The sequence below is a fragment of the Drosophila elegans genome, unplaced genomic scaffold (assembly GCF_018152505.1).
Source record: "Drosophila elegans isolate 14027-0461.03 unplaced genomic scaffold, ASM1815250v1 contig_476, whole genome shotgun sequence".
Taxonomy (NCBI): Eukaryota; Metazoa; Arthropoda; class Insecta; order Diptera; family Drosophilidae; genus Drosophila; species Drosophila elegans.
The window spans coordinates 44,487-60,014 of NW_024545863.1; the positions used below are offsets into that span (position 1 = coordinate 44,487).

At 45.5% G+C, this 15,528-nt stretch overlaps 6 protein-coding genes across 7 annotated transcripts; 4 read left to right on the top strand and 2 right to left on the bottom strand.

The window, feature by feature from the left end:
* Window positions 1–8: 8 nt before the first annotated feature.
* LOC108148714 (uncharacterized protein YdcI) lies at window positions 9–5,241 on the bottom strand. Its single transcript, XM_017275878.2, has 11 exons — window positions 4,862–5,241; window positions 4,338–4,802; window positions 3,852–4,283; window positions 3,280–3,647; window positions 2,940–3,222; window positions 2,687–2,886; window positions 2,440–2,629; window positions 2,146–2,376; window positions 774–906; window positions 314–443; window positions 9–242 (listed from the first exon to the last, which is right to left on the bottom strand). The coding sequence occupies exons 1-11, from the start codon at window positions 5,017–5,019 to the stop codon at window positions 16–18; spliced, it is 2,817 nt and encodes a 938-aa protein (XP_017131367.1). The 5' UTR covers window positions 5,020–5,241; the 3' UTR covers window positions 9–15.
* Window positions 878–2,150, top strand: LOC108148715. Its single transcript, XM_017275880.2, has 2 exons — window positions 878–1,532; window positions 1,584–2,150. The coding sequence occupies exons 1-2, from the start codon at window positions 964–966 to the stop codon at window positions 2,110–2,112; spliced, it is 1,098 nt and encodes a 365-aa protein (XP_017131369.1). The 5' UTR covers window positions 878–963; the 3' UTR covers window positions 2,113–2,150.
* Window positions 5,242–5,334: 93 nt separating the features above from the next.
* On the top strand, window positions 5,335–8,119 carry LOC108148819 (ribosome-releasing factor 2, mitochondrial). 2 transcript variants are annotated; one of them, XM_017276073.2, is made up of 9 exons: window positions 5,336–5,560; window positions 5,619–5,781; window positions 5,837–6,129; window positions 6,187–6,556; window positions 6,611–6,833; window positions 6,884–7,395; window positions 7,459–7,672; window positions 7,732–7,881; window positions 7,947–8,119. In XM_017276073.2, exons 1-9 carry the CDS (start codon window positions 5,428–5,430, stop codon window positions 8,109–8,111), a joined length of 2,223 nt encoding a protein of 740 aa, XP_017131562.1. In that variant the 5' UTR covers window positions 5,336–5,427; the 3' UTR covers window positions 8,112–8,119. The 2 variants fall into 2 exon arrangements, with proteins under 2 accessions (XP_041565377.1, XP_017131562.1); XM_041709443.1 differs by lacking the exons at window positions 7,732–7,881; window positions 7,947–8,119 and having other exon boundaries at window positions 5,335–5,560; window positions 7,464–7,482.
* A 240-nt stretch (window positions 8,120–8,359) lies between these two features.
* LOC108148821 lies at window positions 8,360–10,486 on the top strand. Its single transcript, XM_017276077.1, has 3 exons — window positions 8,360–9,478; window positions 10,010–10,165; window positions 10,231–10,486. The coding sequence occupies exons 1-3, from the start codon at window positions 8,360–8,362 to the stop codon at window positions 10,339–10,341; spliced, it is 1,386 nt and encodes a 461-aa protein (XP_017131566.1). The 3' UTR covers window positions 10,342–10,486.
* Window positions 10,487–10,864: 378 nt separating this feature from the next.
* Window positions 10,865–12,219, top strand: LOC108148822 (probable 39S ribosomal protein L45, mitochondrial). The gene is made up of 2 exons (XM_017276078.2): window positions 10,865–11,000; window positions 11,070–12,219. The coding sequence occupies exons 1-2, from the start codon at window positions 10,956–10,958 to the stop codon at window positions 12,114–12,116; spliced, it is 1,092 nt and encodes a 363-aa protein (XP_017131567.1). The 5' UTR covers window positions 10,865–10,955; the 3' UTR covers window positions 12,117–12,219.
* Window positions 12,220–13,157: 938 nt separating this feature from the next.
* LOC108148820 (serine protease 30-like) lies at window positions 13,158–15,142 on the bottom strand. The gene is made up of 7 exons (XM_017276074.2): window positions 14,897–15,142; window positions 14,782–14,824; window positions 14,564–14,724; window positions 13,949–14,464; window positions 13,838–13,886; window positions 13,622–13,752; window positions 13,158–13,562 (listed from the first exon to the last, which is right to left on the bottom strand). The coding sequence occupies exons 1-7, from the start codon at window positions 15,102–15,104 to the stop codon at window positions 13,210–13,212; spliced, it is 1,461 nt and encodes a 486-aa protein (XP_017131563.1). The 5' UTR covers window positions 15,105–15,142; the 3' UTR covers window positions 13,158–13,209.
* Between the last annotated feature and the right edge of the window lie 386 nt (window positions 15,143–15,528).

Below are 15,528 nucleotides of genomic sequence, written 5' to 3' on the forward strand. Positions count from 1 at the left end.
ATCCATGTCTTGTTTTTAATCATCATCCCTCTTGAAAGTAAAAGACGAGTCCGTCTCCACCAGCATGTTCTCCAACCGTAGCCCCAACTGGCGACGCTGCAGATCCACCTTCACCACCGAAGCCACTATGCGGTCCCCGATGCTCAGCTCACTGTCGTTCATGTGACTCTTGTGTATGAGGCCATCGCGTTCCACTCCGACATCCACGAAGGCGCCAAACTGTGTTACGTTCGTCACGGCACCTGAATTTTGGGGAAATAGTTGCAGTAACTTCCGTTTATGAAGGTATCTTAAAAATAAAGGTTTCACCTACCCGTAACCACATCGCCTAGGCTGAGATCATCCAGCCGTGTTAGGCCCTGTTTAAATAGCGGCCTCTTGTCCAGATCAGCACGATAGTCCTGAAGCAATTCGCGCTGCAGGGCAACCAAAAGGAATTCCAACTGAAAAACAAGTTATGTTTTACATTTATTTATAACAGCTTAATAATTCGATGCCTTGCAACTTTAAATGCCTTATTCTCAAAATAAAATTTTTAGATACGGTAACAAAATAAATAAAAAAATAAAAAATAAAATTTTAAGTATTTAAATATAGTGATATATAAAAATATAAATTTTGATAACCGCAGAACAAAATCAAAGACATTTACTTAGTACAAATTTTGTATAAGACAATTTTTCGGTATTAAAAATCTCTAAATTGTATTCAATATTTATTAATGTGATATAAAACAGAAAGCATGAAATAAAAGGTGTAAGTATATGACTTACCCTTTCCATTGGCAGTTTATGCTGCTTGGCTATGCGGTCAAGCTTAGATTGGGAAGCGGCAAACTCCTTGATGCGAGCTATAAAGCCAGCCTTGCCAATGTCCGTCAACTTCAGGTCACATTCCCCCACGATACTGAAAACACAAACAGTATTTGGATTATAAGTTTTAAATTTCCACTTTGCAAATATCATGATTGCCGGCTTAAAACGACAGTATGAAGAGCGCTGGCACTATCCTCCAAAGCTGCCGCCCAGCAAGGTGAAGATGGTGGCCTGTGGTGCGGTGCCCTTCTATCGCTACCAAGATCCGACGCAATACTCGCCGTGTTGGCAGCACCCGATCAATGTGCCGCTCCAGGCTAAATTCGGAGTATGCTGGGAGTATCCCCCTGAGCGGTACAGGCATCGTCCGCTACCGCCTCCATGCCGGGGATCCACCATTCCCATCCATCTGCTGAATCCCACTTTCAAGCGTTGTGAGAACACCTATACCATCTACGATTTCAAGCTGGAGCAGTGTGTGCACGAGCAAATCCAAGTCGTTGATCAGAAACTAAGGAAGCTCAAGGAGCAACTCGCGAAGGCCAAGCCCTTGCAGATCGAAATGGTTAAGAAGATGCGGTACCATGGGGTGCGTTACCGCATATTGGCCGGTGCCACCGGATGCACCAAGATCTATCCGGAGTATCTTAGCCGCATGACCGAGGAGCGGGAACTCTGCGAGTTTCAGAGAGCCTACAATCGCGTTAATCAGTCCAAGTAAGTTTATAAAACAAAAACAAGAGAACTGCTAATTTTCCACCACTTCAGCTCTGATTTGGCCAAATTGTTTTTGGATATGCGCGATAGCAAAAAGGAATTGGATCTGCGTCTGACCAGGCTGGATCGGTCTCTCAAGAGTCCTTTCCTAAAAGATCTAGAAGTAGTTGAACAAATGATCGAGGACCTGAACACCTACTTCTTTGGCGTGATCGTCAAGCTAAAGACCTGGGCGGAACTGATGGATCCGATGAAGGAGCACTCCATCGAGGACTATTTGGCGCTGTTGAGCCGAGAGTGCGACTTCAAGAGCTTCATGAGAGCCGGCTTGGAGAACTGCACTTGCAAGCGGTGCGACAAGAAGGATCCCTTGAAGCCGTATCTGCCATGCTGGTGCCACCAGCCCTCTCAATCCAGCGAGGACGTAAATAAAGTTAAGAAGTTCGATGATGATTGCCCCAAGATCTGGCAAAGTGACAGTGACTTGGTCAAAGTGTTCAGTGACACCTCCATGCTGTTTGAAGCGGCGGAGGAGAAGGCCAGAATTGCAGCGGAAAAGGCAGCGACTAAAGTGCCTTAACTCTCTCTTGCTAACAAATAAAGCACAACTTACCTTTCCGCCACTTTATAGCTCTCGGGATGCACCCAGGTGCAGTCCAATGGGTTCTGTAGTCTTCCTCCCGTGCTAAGTGGTTCTATGCGCACAAAACCGGCGCACTGGACGAACGATTTCTCGCCTATAGTGCGCACCGAGAGCAGATCCTTGCGGGTCTGAAAGGGTCCCTTCTGCGTCCGATACTCAATGATCTTCTCGGCCTTCTTCTCCGACAGACCCGCAATGTGTCTGGATTAAAGGTTTAGAAGGGATTTAGATAACATATCACTTGCAAGACGTCTCTTGACCTACTTGAGCACACTGAGACTGGCGGTGTTGAGGTCCACGCCCACATAACTCACGCATTCGGAGACCACATCCTTCAGCGATTCCGTGAGAATCTTCTCTGACACATCGTGCTGGTACATGCCCACACCCAAGTGTCGCGGTTCTATCTTCACATACTCGCTCAGCGGATCGTTTAGCCGACGCGCTATGGATACTAAATATAATATTTAAGGTATGACCTTTATATTCAATTGTAAAATCGACTGCAAACCTGCACTCCTTTCGTTGGTGTCCATTTTTGGAAATTCCTTGGCGGCCACATCGCTGCATGAGTAAACAGAGGCACCATTCTCGTTCACAATGCTGTAGCGAATGCTTCTGCTGTCCAGAATGCCGGAGTGAAACATGTCAGTCAGCCAGTGTTCGGTTTCCCGGCAGGCAGTTCCATTGCCCAGGGCTATAACTTGGCAGCTTTAAAAGAGACATCATAAACAATAAGTTTATCAAATTTAACTCTTATATACTTGTGATCTGAGAGAAACTGAACCAGTTTTTGCTCGGCCGCCCGCTTGTTGGAGCGTGCACCATGAGGGTAAATAACACCCGTGTCCAGGACATCAGCAGTCTCGGATATGACCGCCAGTTTGCAGCCGTTCGTGTAGCCAGGATCGATACCCAGAATGCGCTCTCCTTTAAGCGGCGACATCAGCAGCAGTTGCTTCAGGTTCTTGGCAAACACATCGATGGCTGCCTTTTGGGCCTTTTCCTTCAGATCCGCGCGTATTTGTCTGCACATCAGCGGCTGCACTGCAATTAGTCAATGATTGGCACAATATATGGCAGATATAAATATATTTTTCTTACATTTCTTGGCGTAGCACTCGTCTAGGGATTTTGCAAATACCTCCCTTCGAAGAGGATACTGCAGACCTTCGTTTATATACTGATCAGTTATGAAACGCATGAGATCTCGCTTAAGGTAATCGTTTGTCTCCAGCTTGACGGTGAGAAATTTGTGACTCTCGCCACGATTGATGGCCAACATTTGATGAGGCTTTATGGTCTTAATATCACCCTGGAAGTTGAAGTAGTTCTCGAACTTAGAGCTGTCCAATTTTTTGTCTGCGATGCCGCTGGTTCCCTTGCTGCTGCCTGCTTTACTTGTACTAGCCTTCGATGACTTGGACTCCTTGGTCTTGCTGCACTTGAGGAACACACGATGCACATTTTGTCTGGAATGGGATTATACCGATCTTAAAAATGTTCTTATTTGCATAGAAGTTTAAGCTTTTAGTTCCTAGTGGTCTTATAGTTTTGAGATTTAGTTCAGCTTCTGTAGAATTGATTATTCTAATAGCAACATTCTTAAATGTGGGTATTAAGTTATGTTTTCAAAACGAAGAAGACATAATTCTCTTCCAAAACCATAGACTTACAATCTGCGAATCTCCTCCAAAACATTTGTGTTCTTGCTGATATTGTGTATAATAATGTTGCATATGCCACTCATCACAAGTACTTCCGTGGCCAAGGCCTCGTTACCGGAGTCCACAATTTCGGAGAGGTTTACTCTGGGAGCCGAGCCGTAGAGCAAACGGTCGGCGTATTCCTCCAAGCCCAAAGCCTTGGCCCGCTCCGCCAAAGTGCCCTTGCTGGCCGGCTTGTAGGGGGCGTACAGGAACTCTAGCTCTTCGTTGGTCTTGGCGCACATCAGCTCCTCCCGAATGTCCGTATTCAGGACATTTTCGCGCTCCAACTGACTGACAATGTTCTCGGCCCGCTTGCGCAGATCCACGATCTCCGTGTACGTGTTGCGAATGTCTCGCAGGCGATCTGGTGCAATGTGATCCACCAGATCTCGTCGGTAGCTAAGAGTATGCGTATTAATGGTTGTGCAAATATATGCTAATTATAAGGCATACCGGCATATGAAAGGTATTGTGTTTTCGTTCTCAAAGAGCTGCACAATGTTGCGAGCTGCCTGCGGTTGGATATTCTCCGTTTCGGCCAGAAGTTCATGGATGTTCCACACCTTGCGGCGCTCCCAAAAGGAGCTGCGACCAGTGGTGGTGGAGCTGGCTACAGGCCCATCTGGTTGGGTCATAGTTGGAGTTGGCTCAGGATTGTTCTCGCTGGAACTCGCATTTCGGTCCACTTGTTCCTTTCTGGCACGCTTTCTCTTGGGAGCTGGTTCTTTGGAGATTCTTTCAGTGGTGGAACTGGGTTGGATCAAAGATGGTGGTGGTGCATTGACCTCCGGCTCCGGGTTGGCTTCGTTGGGACAAGCATTTTCGTCCTCCTTGTCTTTTCCGGCACGCTTTCTCTTGGAAGGAGCTGCTTTCTCAGCATTTGCCTTTTTGGAAGTGGGCCAACGCTGGCGCTTGGGTCTGTAAAGGACTGGGGATTAAAAGTATCCTTACAGGATAAAGCAGGGGAAACAACTTACCCGCTTGCCAGCGAATTTGCAGCCCGATCTATTCTGCGGGTCTTCGTTTCCGGTGGCCTGTAATCATCGTTTGCCGTAAGACTCAGTTCCTCATCCGAATCGGAGACTTCAATTACCAGCTTTTTGGTGGCTGCAGCGCGTCTTGGTCGTGTGGACATATTGAATTAATCAACAGAGCAAAGGTCTACTTTCAACTGAACTTGTGCCTATTTATGTGCTTATTTTTGCACCTACAGTGCTAATTTTTCGGTAATAAATTAAAAACAGTTTAATAACTATTTCACAATATCACTTAAACACTTTGAAAAGCGTACAATAAAGGGATTTAAAAACTTGGCATGTTCGAGTTCAAGCCGCAAATTCTAAATTAATCGATTGTCTGCAACAGCTGTTTGCGACATTTCTCGATAACGATTTCCAGCAAACAGCTGTTGGCTTGGCGAATTTATTCGATTGCCTGCATCAGCTATTTGCGGCACAAACCGATAGCGATTTAAGGCAAACAGCTGTTGTGTTGTCTTCTATTTTGCCGCTTTCTTTGTTTTGCTTGAATTTTATCAATTAAAATGCTTAAATATGCTTTACAAATTAGACCGAAACAGATAAATAGGTTTCCCTGGCAGCTGTCCAATCAAAACTGGAGACGTAGTTACTCCAGTAAGATCAGGAACATAGGAATACTGGCGCATATCGATGCAGGTGAGCAGCTAAATAGCTTATTACACTTGTAATTACCGAGTAAACAAAACCATTTCAGGCAAAACAACGACCACGGAACGCATGCTGTTCTATGCGGGCAAAACCCGGGCTCTGGGTGAAGTGCATCGCGGCAACACGGTGACCGATTACCTAACCCAGGAGCGGGAGCGGGGCATAACCATCTGCAGTTCGGCGGTAACATTTCCCTGGAATGGCCATCGGTAGGGTGTCTTGTTTAGTCCTCCAGCCTCTTCTTACTTATTCCTTTTACCACAGCATCAACCTTTTGGACACACCCGGTCACATTGACTTCACCATGGAGGTGGAGCAATCGCTGTATGCCGTTGATGGTGTCGTCGTGGTTCTGGACGGCACGGCTGGCGTGGAGGCCCAAACAGTCACCGTGTGGTCACAGGCCGACAAGCACAAGCTGCCACGACTGATATTCATCAACAAGATGGATCGCCCCGATGCGGATTTTGAAAAGTGTGTCCTAGACCTCAAGGAGAAACTGGAAACTCAGCCCGTCTGCCTGCAATATCCCGTAAAAAACGAGCAAGGACTATTGGGTATGACTATAAAACTTGCTCAAAAGTTAAGTTGTTCTAAGAACTACAAATTTTTAGCCATCAACGATGTGATAACCCTTGAGCAGCTCAGCTGGCAGCAAAAGGATCTGGGGCGGAGCTACAAGAACATTAAACTGGAGCCATCAGATAGCTTGCGCCAGCTGCAGGAGAAGCGCAATGAACTTATTGATCGGCTATCGGGACTGGACGACGAACTGGCCGACGTGGTCATCAGCACAGAGAGCTTTGACAAAGTGGATAATGCCCTAATTGAAAGAGCCCTTCGACGGGCCACTAGTCAGCAGAAAGTTGTGCCCGTGCTGCTGGGTTCTGCCTACAAAAACGTCGGCATTCAGCGACTTATGGATGCCGTAAACTCCTACCTCCCTGCTCCCGAGGAACGCAACCAGATCTATGATTGCTTTGGGTAGAAGTTGGTCTTATTAACTCACTAACCATACTCAATTCAAATGTGTTACAGAACAGAGGTGGCTGGCAAGGTGTTTAAGATTGTGCACGACAAACAACGTGGTCCCTTGACCCTGGTACGTATTCTGAGGGGCGAGATTAAGCGGGGAATGCGACTGATATCGGCTCGTGGCCAGGCGGAAGTGGTGTCCAAGCTATACGAGCCATTGGCCGACGAGTATCGCGAGGTCAGCGCTGTCCAGTCGGGAGATGTGGTCATATGTGCCGGTCTGAAGGTAAGTTATACCTAGATTCGCTCCTTAACCCGCTGTTAATGATAATGTAGTCCACAGTCACGGGAGATCTGCTGACCTCCAGCCAGTCAGCGCTGAAGAATGCACAGAAACGTTTAAAGCAAAGCCTGGGTGCAGCTACAACCAAAGATGAGGAAGACGATGAGCCGGATGAGTTGGACGAGCTATTTTCCATCGATCCGCAAATACCAGATGCCGTCTACTTCTGTTCCATCGAACCGCCCAGCGTATCCTCGCAAACGGCCATGGAGCAGGCTCTGCGGCAACTGCAGCGTGAGGATCCTAGCCTGCGGGTCAGCTACGATTCCGTCACCGGGCAGACAGTGCTCGGCGGTATGGGTGAACTGCACATGGACATCATCAAGTCACGCATCTTGAGCGAGTACAAAATCGACGTTGATCTGGGGCCATTGCAGATTGCCTACAAGGAAACCATTGAGTCACCGGCTTTAAACACGCTTAGCGTGGAAAAGGAAATAGCTGGAAGCAAGCAGAATGTCAGCATCACGTTGGAGGTGGTCAAGAATCAAACTGAACTGTTTAGGTAAGCTAAAAACTCTATACTTTCCCTGAAACTCTTATCTAATTGTCTGTTCTTTCACCAAAGCTTAGATAAATCGCCGGAGAACTTGGCAAGCCTCAACACGCTGCGACCACGAATTCTTCAGGTACTGCGAAAGGGTTCTATAAGTGCTTTGGAGCGAGGACCTCGTGTTGGTGGCCAGGTGGTGGATACGCAGATTCGGCTGCACAATGCTTCCATTGGACGTGGCACCGCAGACTCCTTTGTGATGGCCACGGCAGCTCAGTGTGTTCAAAAAGTAGGCTAATTTATGATTAAATTATGTGCTTTACAACAAGTAATTTGATGACTTTACAGCTGCTGAGCACGAGTGGAACCCGCTTGTTGGAGCCCATCATGGCCCTGCAAATTGTGGCACCTAGTGAACGCATTTCCGGCATAATAGCCGATCTTTCACGACGAAGAGCCCTGATTAATGACGTCCTGCCCAAGGGTGATAGGAACAAGGTAATGCTTGGCTTAAGCACATTACTATTGATGACTTTTAATTAATTGAGACCCAATTTTTTTAGATGATTCTGGTGAACGCTCCACTGGCAGAGCTCTCTGGTTACTCAAGTGCCCTCCGCACGATCAGTTCCGGCACAGCCAGCATGACAATGCAGCCATGTGGCTTCGCCTCCATGAATTCCGCAGACGAATCGCTGGCGGAGCGAAGAGCCCAGGGCCTCGAATAGTTCGTAGAGTTGTTAGCTAGTTGGCGTGTCTCCAACTGCCAGCTGCCCTGACTGGGGACAGAGATAGTTTATTTTAAAATTGTATCTGTCCAGCAATAGATATTTTTTTTTTGTGACTTGATACATGTCGGACCCCTGCTTTTTGAGACCCGAGCCTTGAGCACTTCGAAAGAGTGATATATAAATTTGCGTGACGAACACATTGCTTTCTTTTTTCTTTTCGCTTGTTTGACTTGATAAGCTTAGCAATGGCTTTCTCCACTCAGAAAGAGTTCTTTCATGTGCCGTTTAGCAACGAGACGTACGAATTCGAATGCATCGATGCCTGCGTTAAGCTGAAGAGCTATCCGTCCACCATCGACGACAGATCGTGGTCGGCCAGCGAGGACCGGAAGTCGCAGTTCGTGGCCGACCTGGTGGCCTGCAATTCACCGATCAAGAAAACGAGTGACGAGGGTGGCAAGCCCACGCCGCGATCTCCATTGGGCCCGGAGGATGAGTACGGCAGTAACTTGGTGGTGGGCGACAGCCTCATCAATGCCGCCGACGACACAATTGGCCGCATGCAGGAGCTGATGATCAAGAACAACATGCTGCAACGCAAACTGGCCGATTCGGATGACAAGCTGCGGACAGCCAACGAGGAGAGTGACGAGATCAGGCGGATTATGGACCAGCGCTATGACCCGGCCAAGAGCAAGGCCCTCAGGAAGAAGATCCAGGAGCTGGCCGATGCCGATAAGATCACTCCGCAGGACGAGGAGGAGCTGAACGACCTGCAGGCGGCCATCGACGACATGAACAAGGCCCACGACATTTTGGAGGCGGAGAATGCCAACCTAAAGCGGCTGATCGACAAGCAGTCCAAGCGCTGCAAGATGGACAGCATCCCAATTGATCCGGAGAGGAGTCAGGACATACCCTATCTGCAGAAGAAGATCGACGATCTGGGCAAGGAGGTGGCCCTTCTGCGTGAGTTCGAGGATGATGTTTTGAAGCGGTGCGCCAAAAAGTGCGGCTCTGGTGGTGGCGGTGGCTCTGACGCTGGCGGAAGAGGATCACCTCCCGGCGGAGCAGCTCGTGGCAAGGGCAGCTTCTCGCCCGATCGGGATGCCGCAAACATTCAAAAGATCCTGGCCGATCGCGATGCCCTGCGCAAGAAGTGCAAGGAACTGGAGGAACTGGGCGACAAGGTCAACGAGCTGGAGCAGAAGGCCAACGAGGCGGAGTGCCTGTCCTCCAGCCTCGAGGGCAATCTCCAGCAGCAGAACCAATGCATGCAGCAGTTGCAGTGCGAGATGCAGGACATGCAGTGCTACTACGAGAACGAGGTGGACAAGGCCAAGGGGAACGAGGAGATACTGAAGGTAGGGTTCATCTCAGGTTGGGCAGAGGGTCTGCTGTGGGTGCCCAAGCCCATGGCTCATGATCCTCCTTTGTTGTTGCATTGCCTATTGGCATAGGTCTTAAAGTATTTAGTATTTATTTAATTTTTTTAGACACAAGTAAACAATCGACTGTATTTCGATTTTAATGCCCATATGTTTAAAAACAATTGATTATGCATTTTTAATTAATAATGGCTGATAACTAGAATTTTCTTTCGTTTTTCTCTCAAAAAAATTCCTTTTTTTTTGGTAATAAAAAAATGTATTTTTCTTTAAAAAAATATTTAACGATAAAAGACTACATTTTCATGCATAGAATAAAATTTTAGTAGTTTTCCACTTAATGCGCTTTAAGTATAAAGTAAGCACACTTAAAAGTCGTTTACGCAAAGGATTCTATTCTTTCAATGATATATCTTTAATTGATTTGAAATTTGAAGTTTTTATTATTGGATAATTATGTTTAATAAATATGCAACAAAATACATATTTCCCTCATCCCTGCTTCAGTGCCGCTGCAATCAGATGAAGCAGGAACTGGTGGCCGCCAAATGCGCCGTCCAGCGGGCCCAGTGCCAGCAAATGGAGATCGATGTGCTGCGGAACGAGCTGCGGAAGCGGGACATAGCCATCAACGCCTACGACTGCCAGTACCAGCAGCTGATGGTATGTATCGACAGGGAGTGCGGGATGGGCGGTGTGCCTGTAAAAGCCTCTTCTTTGGCCTCCAGATGAAGGCCAAGATGTTCAAGAGCGCCGGCTACCGATTTCTCGACGATCTGCCGCCCGATTGCAGCGAAAGTTGCGTGGATGAACCCGATGAGGAGGAGGAAGGAAACTAAGACTGATGCGGAAACTCAAAATGAAGCACTCAAATGAAGTCTAGACAGGATTAACTCTCCCCTCTGTTTAGATTGTTTCCCAATTTCCAACAGCCATTGCTCGAAATCTATAGTTTTATCAAATTAAACCATTTATAAAACCATAGCTCTCTTACCTCTAATTGTTCTCAAGGCAAGAATAGGAATCTTAAACTGAACTTTTTTTTTGCGAGAAATTTTAAACAATAGATTGTAAAACGTTTGGCCCTGTAATTTTGGATTGTGGGACATATTCAACAGGGAATACAATAACCAATTTTAACATAGAAGATAGAAACCGAAAAGCTGCTGGTGGATAAGAAAATTAAACATGCAAATGCTTTCTTACATAAAGTTTATATGGTCAGAAAATTTACTACAACTATTCTTAAATTTGCAAAAGTAACTGAACATTTTTTAAATTCGAAATGTTCCAGCAGTAATCGAATATTCTGCTTAGAATCGATAATGACTTGTTTACCTAATCGAACCTATCGAATGTGTGCTTGCAATCACGTTTGCCCATGGTACGCGTTAGTGCATTTTAAAAAGTTTGTTATTAAGAAGTCCCATATTTATATAATAAATAATATACGATGGAGAAGCTTGTGTCGGCCAAAACGTGTCTTAAACTGTTGCAGGTGAGAGGGTGATTAGGCTTGCAGTCAAAAATTTACCCACTGACCACGCTTTCATTGATTGAATCACAGGTGATGCCCGGCGCACAGCAGGCGGCCACAACTGGTGGCCTGGGCGTGCTCGCTAGTCCGCTCCAGAACCTGCTTCAGATGCAGCAGGTGCGCCACCGACAGACCAAACACTGGCAGCCCGAGTTCAAGCGCCTGCGCAAGCAGAAGTTTATCAAGATGGATTTGCCCAATCTGCGCGAGAAACAGGAGGATATCAGCAAGGAGGAGATGCGCAGCCGGATGAAGGAGCGTGGTGTTCTGCCGCCAAGGCCCTGGATGGAGCGCCCCTTCCACATCAGCTGCACCGGTGGCATCTTCGAGGCGTATGTTCCGCCTGAGGGCGATGGCAAGAAGTCGATCATTTCCACCTCTGGCGCCAAGCAGAAGCTAGAGTTCCTGGAGAAGAAGTCCAAGAGCCTGATGGCCGTGCGCAAGATTCGCTCCTACGAGGAGAGCTTCAGCTCCGACGAGTTCGGCGCCGAGGCCCAGGATATCTACATCCAGGCCCACACGCACATGGCCGCCAAGGATAAGTACAAGATCCGTGAGTTCGTCAGCGAACGCTGCTATCCCGAGATGATGCACAACGTGCGGGACAAAACCATTCACTGGAAGTTCCTGCAGTCGCTGGAGCCGCCGCGCGTCGTCCATGCCCGCGTCACCGAGGTGATCACCAAGGAGAACCAATTCGCCCAGGTCACCGTGCGCTTCCACAGCCAACAGATGCTGGCCATATACGACCGCTTCGGCCGGCTCATGCACGGCAGCGAGATCCTCACCAAGGACGTGCTGGAGTACGTGGTCTTCGAGAAGCACATCTCCAACGAGTACGGCAAGTGGCGGCTGCACGACAAGATCATCCCCGACTGGCTGCCGCCCAAGCAGCCGGCTCCCATAACCTATCGTCTCATCGAGGATGTGGAGGAGGTGGATCTCCCCAAGGAGCTGAGTGGCGGCGAGGAAGCAACCAAGCAGCCGGAGGTGGTAGCAGGCAGCGCACAGACCAAGGAGCAACTGCAACTGGCCACCTCGACTGAGAGCCGGACGAAACCTTCCCTGGCCATTTGATTGTACTTTTTGTGGGCCGCCTGGCGGCTCAGAAGGATGCGCGTTTATGTTGTCGAATGATTTTTGAGCTGCCAACTTGGTCAAATTATAATTTTAAACAATATTAACATTTGTCTTTATTTGTTGAGTTTTATTTTATTTATCCAGTTAAAATAGTTTCAGATATAGGATAAAACTCTAAATTATTAATCATCATTTATAGAAAGTTGAATTTCAAAAGAGCCAGAGATTCAAAATTATTAACTAACCCTTTGTAAATGTTTAATCCTAGCAGTTTAACCGATTCGTATCGTTATCTTTTTAGTGCTGAAAAATTTTAATTTTAAACAATATTTAGACTTGCCTTTATTTTATGTAGCGAGTTAAGAAAGTTTCAGATTTGGGAGATCTCTCTAAATTGTAAGTAATTTTTCTTAGGAAGTTTATATTCTCGAGAACCCGAAAGTTATTAACACGATTTGTATCAGACAGTAAAAAAGAAAGGCTATGAATGTTTTTGTTTAAGAATTATTTAATCGTTTGAGTGCTATTAACGTTCGTAAAATGTTGTTGATAGGGCAATTTAGAGCAACATAAATTTTATTTATTTAATTATTTTTTTTTTATTTTAAATAATAGCTTTTTTAGCTCGGCATTGTATGATTTGTTTAATGACAAATTCCAGAAGCTTAAATAGGAATATATGATAAGATCACTCGTTCAACAAGTTTTAACGAGATTATGCTAAGAAGCGCTTTAAGTACGTCAAAAAATAATCTTCAAATTAAACAATTCTCAAGAACTCATAATTAAACAAAAAGATTCCCGCTAATCAGCTAAAAAATTTCAAACTAAATATTATATGTACATATATCAAACAATCGGGTGGCGCCATCTGTCAGACTTCATTGCAAACTCTTAAAGCTAAGAGCGTTACCAAAATTATAGATCGATTTGTAAAGTTTTTGTCTCTGCCGATAGATATGACCGAAACATACTTATACAGCGCAATAACTAACCATCTACAATGTCTGAGCGTGACATGAACAGAATCAGCTTATAAATATTTGCAGTGTGCGCCGAGCACCATTTTATTATTAAAATTTCATAATATTCACATTATGTTTTTCCTTATCCAATCTTCGTAAGTTTCCACATTTGTAAATACGAGCATACCATTTATAACATGGCTTATAATGCCAGTGAGAAGGTACCTCATGACGTCCTTGACCTCTTTATAAGTACCCATTACCGAACCAGGTCGCTCGTATTTATAATCACGAGGTTGTTCGACACAAAATTGATTAGACTCAACTGGCATTCCAATAGTTCTGGAACAATCCTTGGTGGGGGTAAAGGGTATGCGTTTAAGGCCTATTGATATAGTTCTATTGTAAGCTTCGAGAAGGGCAGTAAATGTTTGTGAAGGGAAGGAGTTCACTGCCAAGCAGACGGGCTTCACAAGATCTAAATAAAATAGTCTTTTTCATAAGACGTTGAATTGGTTTAAACTTAAACATTTTTACCTGACATTTCCACCTTGTTTTTTAGTTTAAGCAAAGCTATGTTGTTCTTTATTGATCCTCGTGAATGCGAAAATTCCGGGTGCTTGATGATCTGGGCAACTTCAATCTCAAAATATCTCCCCTTAACTTTTCTGAAAATAAAATGGAATGAGTGCCATTTTCAAAACATGGCTTTAGTCTCAATAAATATATAAGATTAGCTTAAATGGTGCTCACATGTCAGTGAAATTTGTCTGGAGCGCGCTGGCAACAGTCACGACAAATTCTAGGGAATTCGGAAAAGAAACAGATCAATGGTGTTCGAGATTAAGCAAAATAAATGCTTACCGTCGGTAATAAGGGTTCCGGCAACAGTCCGCTTCAGAATAGTCGTCTCCCACAGACGCACTGCAATATTACCAGTCCAATGGCTGCTGCAATTCTCGAACAAAAGATGCTCCTCGTGGGTGTGCACCATTTCAGCTATCCAGGCTTGGTGGCTCGCAACATCTGTATAAATGCTAGAGGCGTTACAACTCTGCGAGCCGTAACTAACAATTCCTATCTGAGTGTAGCTCTTCCTCCCTTCGTATGTAAAATCCGCCACCAGAGGACCTCCAGAGTCGCCAGGACAAGTGTCTCCATGTCCATCTGCGTCAGAGGCGCAGAACTGCTGTTCAGTAGGGGATGCTCCTACTGAAAGTTCGCAAACGCTCGGATCTTCTCGCTTCAGTAGGATGGTCTTAAGCATATCGCTCAATTTCTCTGTGCTTGAGGTTCGACCCCAGCCGAAAGCCCTTAATTTCTCTACATTTTTGAAATTCACCGCGTCATCCACGATGATGCAAATTGGCTGGATGTCTTCTGCACACATTAAGAGTATTAGTAGGATTTAATAAAGAAAATAGATGAATATGCCACGCAGGTATGTACAGTTTGTACGTAAAATAAGGTCCAACTTACTGTTGTACTCGACATGAGCGTTTAGTCTTAGAAGACCTATATCATTTTCGAAAATAAGTTTATTTCGAGGGTGCCTTAAAGCCTTCTCCACCAAATACTCTTGTACGATTGAGCAATTCCAGTTTTCACACGTTCTGTCCTTTTCTCCCAAGCGCACGAATCTAGGCCATCATATTTTGAACATCAATCATAATTTCATCCGACCAAATGGTACTTACTTTGGATCTTCCGACAGAACGTGCCCCGCTGTTAGAACGAAGCCTAAAACCAAATCAATAGAAATAACCTTTGAAATGTACGAGTATATTTTTTCCTCAATGTGATGGAACTCACGTTTGTGAATAAGGCTGCCGCCGGCGATAAATTTTCTGGTCTTATCGTATAAGGATACCATAAAGGGTGTGTGGTAACCGAGGGCGTTGTTACCTCCTTGAACTTTATAGACAAGCTCCACATGGCCCTTACAGTTTGGCTCCAGCAGATAGGCCAATCCCTGGTGGAAGAGCAAAATCGCGAACAGAGCTGAGGAAAACACAGACATCTTCCGAAGCAGAGCTGCTTAGTAACTAAATTCGGAGCTTAGCACGAGTTCAAAAAAAAACCTCTGCTGCTGGGCTTATCAACAGACAACGAATTTTGGGAATTCAAAAAGATAAGGCCTTAGGAAGTACTAATAATAAAGGTCCATTTCTTAGCCTTGGGCTACAACATCAACTTTGCTGTCGATGCTAATTTAAAATGTTCCTACAGACTATATAGCTTCATAACTAGACCCTTGTGTTTTTACACAAATATATAACGACAACCAAACCGAATTATCTTCTTTTTTTCAAACAAGCAATATAATCATGTAATCATAATAATTATCTGTGATGTTTGATGTTGGAAAAATAACATCTTCATTTGAAAAACATTAAATCTGCCACGACAAAGTTTATATACCCTTGCAGCTATTCCAAAAACTA

Coding starts and splice junctions, on each gene's coding strand:
- LOC108148715 (XM_017275880.2), top strand. CDS start 964: ATGATTGCCGGCTTAAAACGACAGTATGAAGAGCGCTGGCACTATCCT. Junction 1,533..1,583: donor AATCGCGTTAATCAGTCCAA/GTAAGTTTATAA, acceptor CCACCACTTCAG/CTCTGATTTGGCCAAATTGT.
- LOC108148714 (XM_017275878.2), bottom strand. CDS start 5,019: ATGTCCACACGACCAAGACGCGCTGCAGCCACCAAAAAGCTGGTAATT. Junction 3,223..3,279: donor CGAGTGCTACGCCAAGAAAT/GTAAGAAAAATA, acceptor GACTAATTGCAG/TGCAGCCGCTGATGTGCAGA. Junction 2,887..2,939: donor CAGTTTCTCTCAGATCACAA/GTATATAAGAGT, acceptor TCTCTTTTAAAG/CTGCCAAGTTATAGCCCTGG.
- LOC108148819 (XM_017276073.2), top strand. CDS start 5,428: ATGCTTAAATATGCTTTACAAATTAGACCGAAACAGATAAATAGGTTT. Junction 5,561..5,618: donor ACTGGCGCATATCGATGCAG/GTGAGCAGCTAA, acceptor AAACCATTTCAG/GCAAAACAACGACCACGGAA. Junction 7,673..7,731: donor CAGCTCAGTGTGTTCAAAAA/GTAGGCTAATTT, acceptor ATGACTTTACAG/CTGCTGAGCACGAGTGGAAC.
- LOC108148821 (XM_017276077.1), top strand. CDS start 8,360: ATGGCTTTCTCCACTCAGAAAGAGTTCTTTCATGTGCCGTTTAGCAAC. Junction 9,479..10,009: donor GGAACGAGGAGATACTGAAG/GTAGGGTTCATC, acceptor TCCCTGCTTCAG/TGCCGCTGCAATCAGATGAA. Junction 10,166..10,230: donor GCCAGTACCAGCAGCTGATG/GTATGTATCGAC, acceptor TTTGGCCTCCAG/ATGAAGGCCAAGATGTTCAA.
- LOC108148822 (XM_017276078.2), top strand. CDS start 10,956: ATGGAGAAGCTTGTGTCGGCCAAAACGTGTCTTAAACTGTTGCAG. Junction 11,001..11,069: donor CGTGTCTTAAACTGTTGCAG/GTGAGAGGGTGA, acceptor ATTGAATCACAG/GTGATGCCCGGCGCACAGCA.
- LOC108148820 (XM_017276074.2), bottom strand. CDS start 15,104: ATGTCTGTGTTTTCCTCAGCTCTGTTCGCGATTTTGCTCTTCCACCAG. Junction 14,725..14,781: donor GTTCTGTCGGAAGATCCAAA/GTAAGTACCATT, acceptor ATGATGGCCTAG/ATTCGTGCGCTTGGGAGAAA. Junction 13,563..13,621: donor AAACAAGGTGGAAATGTCAG/GTAAAAATGTTT, acceptor TATTTTATTTAG/ATCTTGTGAAGCCCGTCTGC.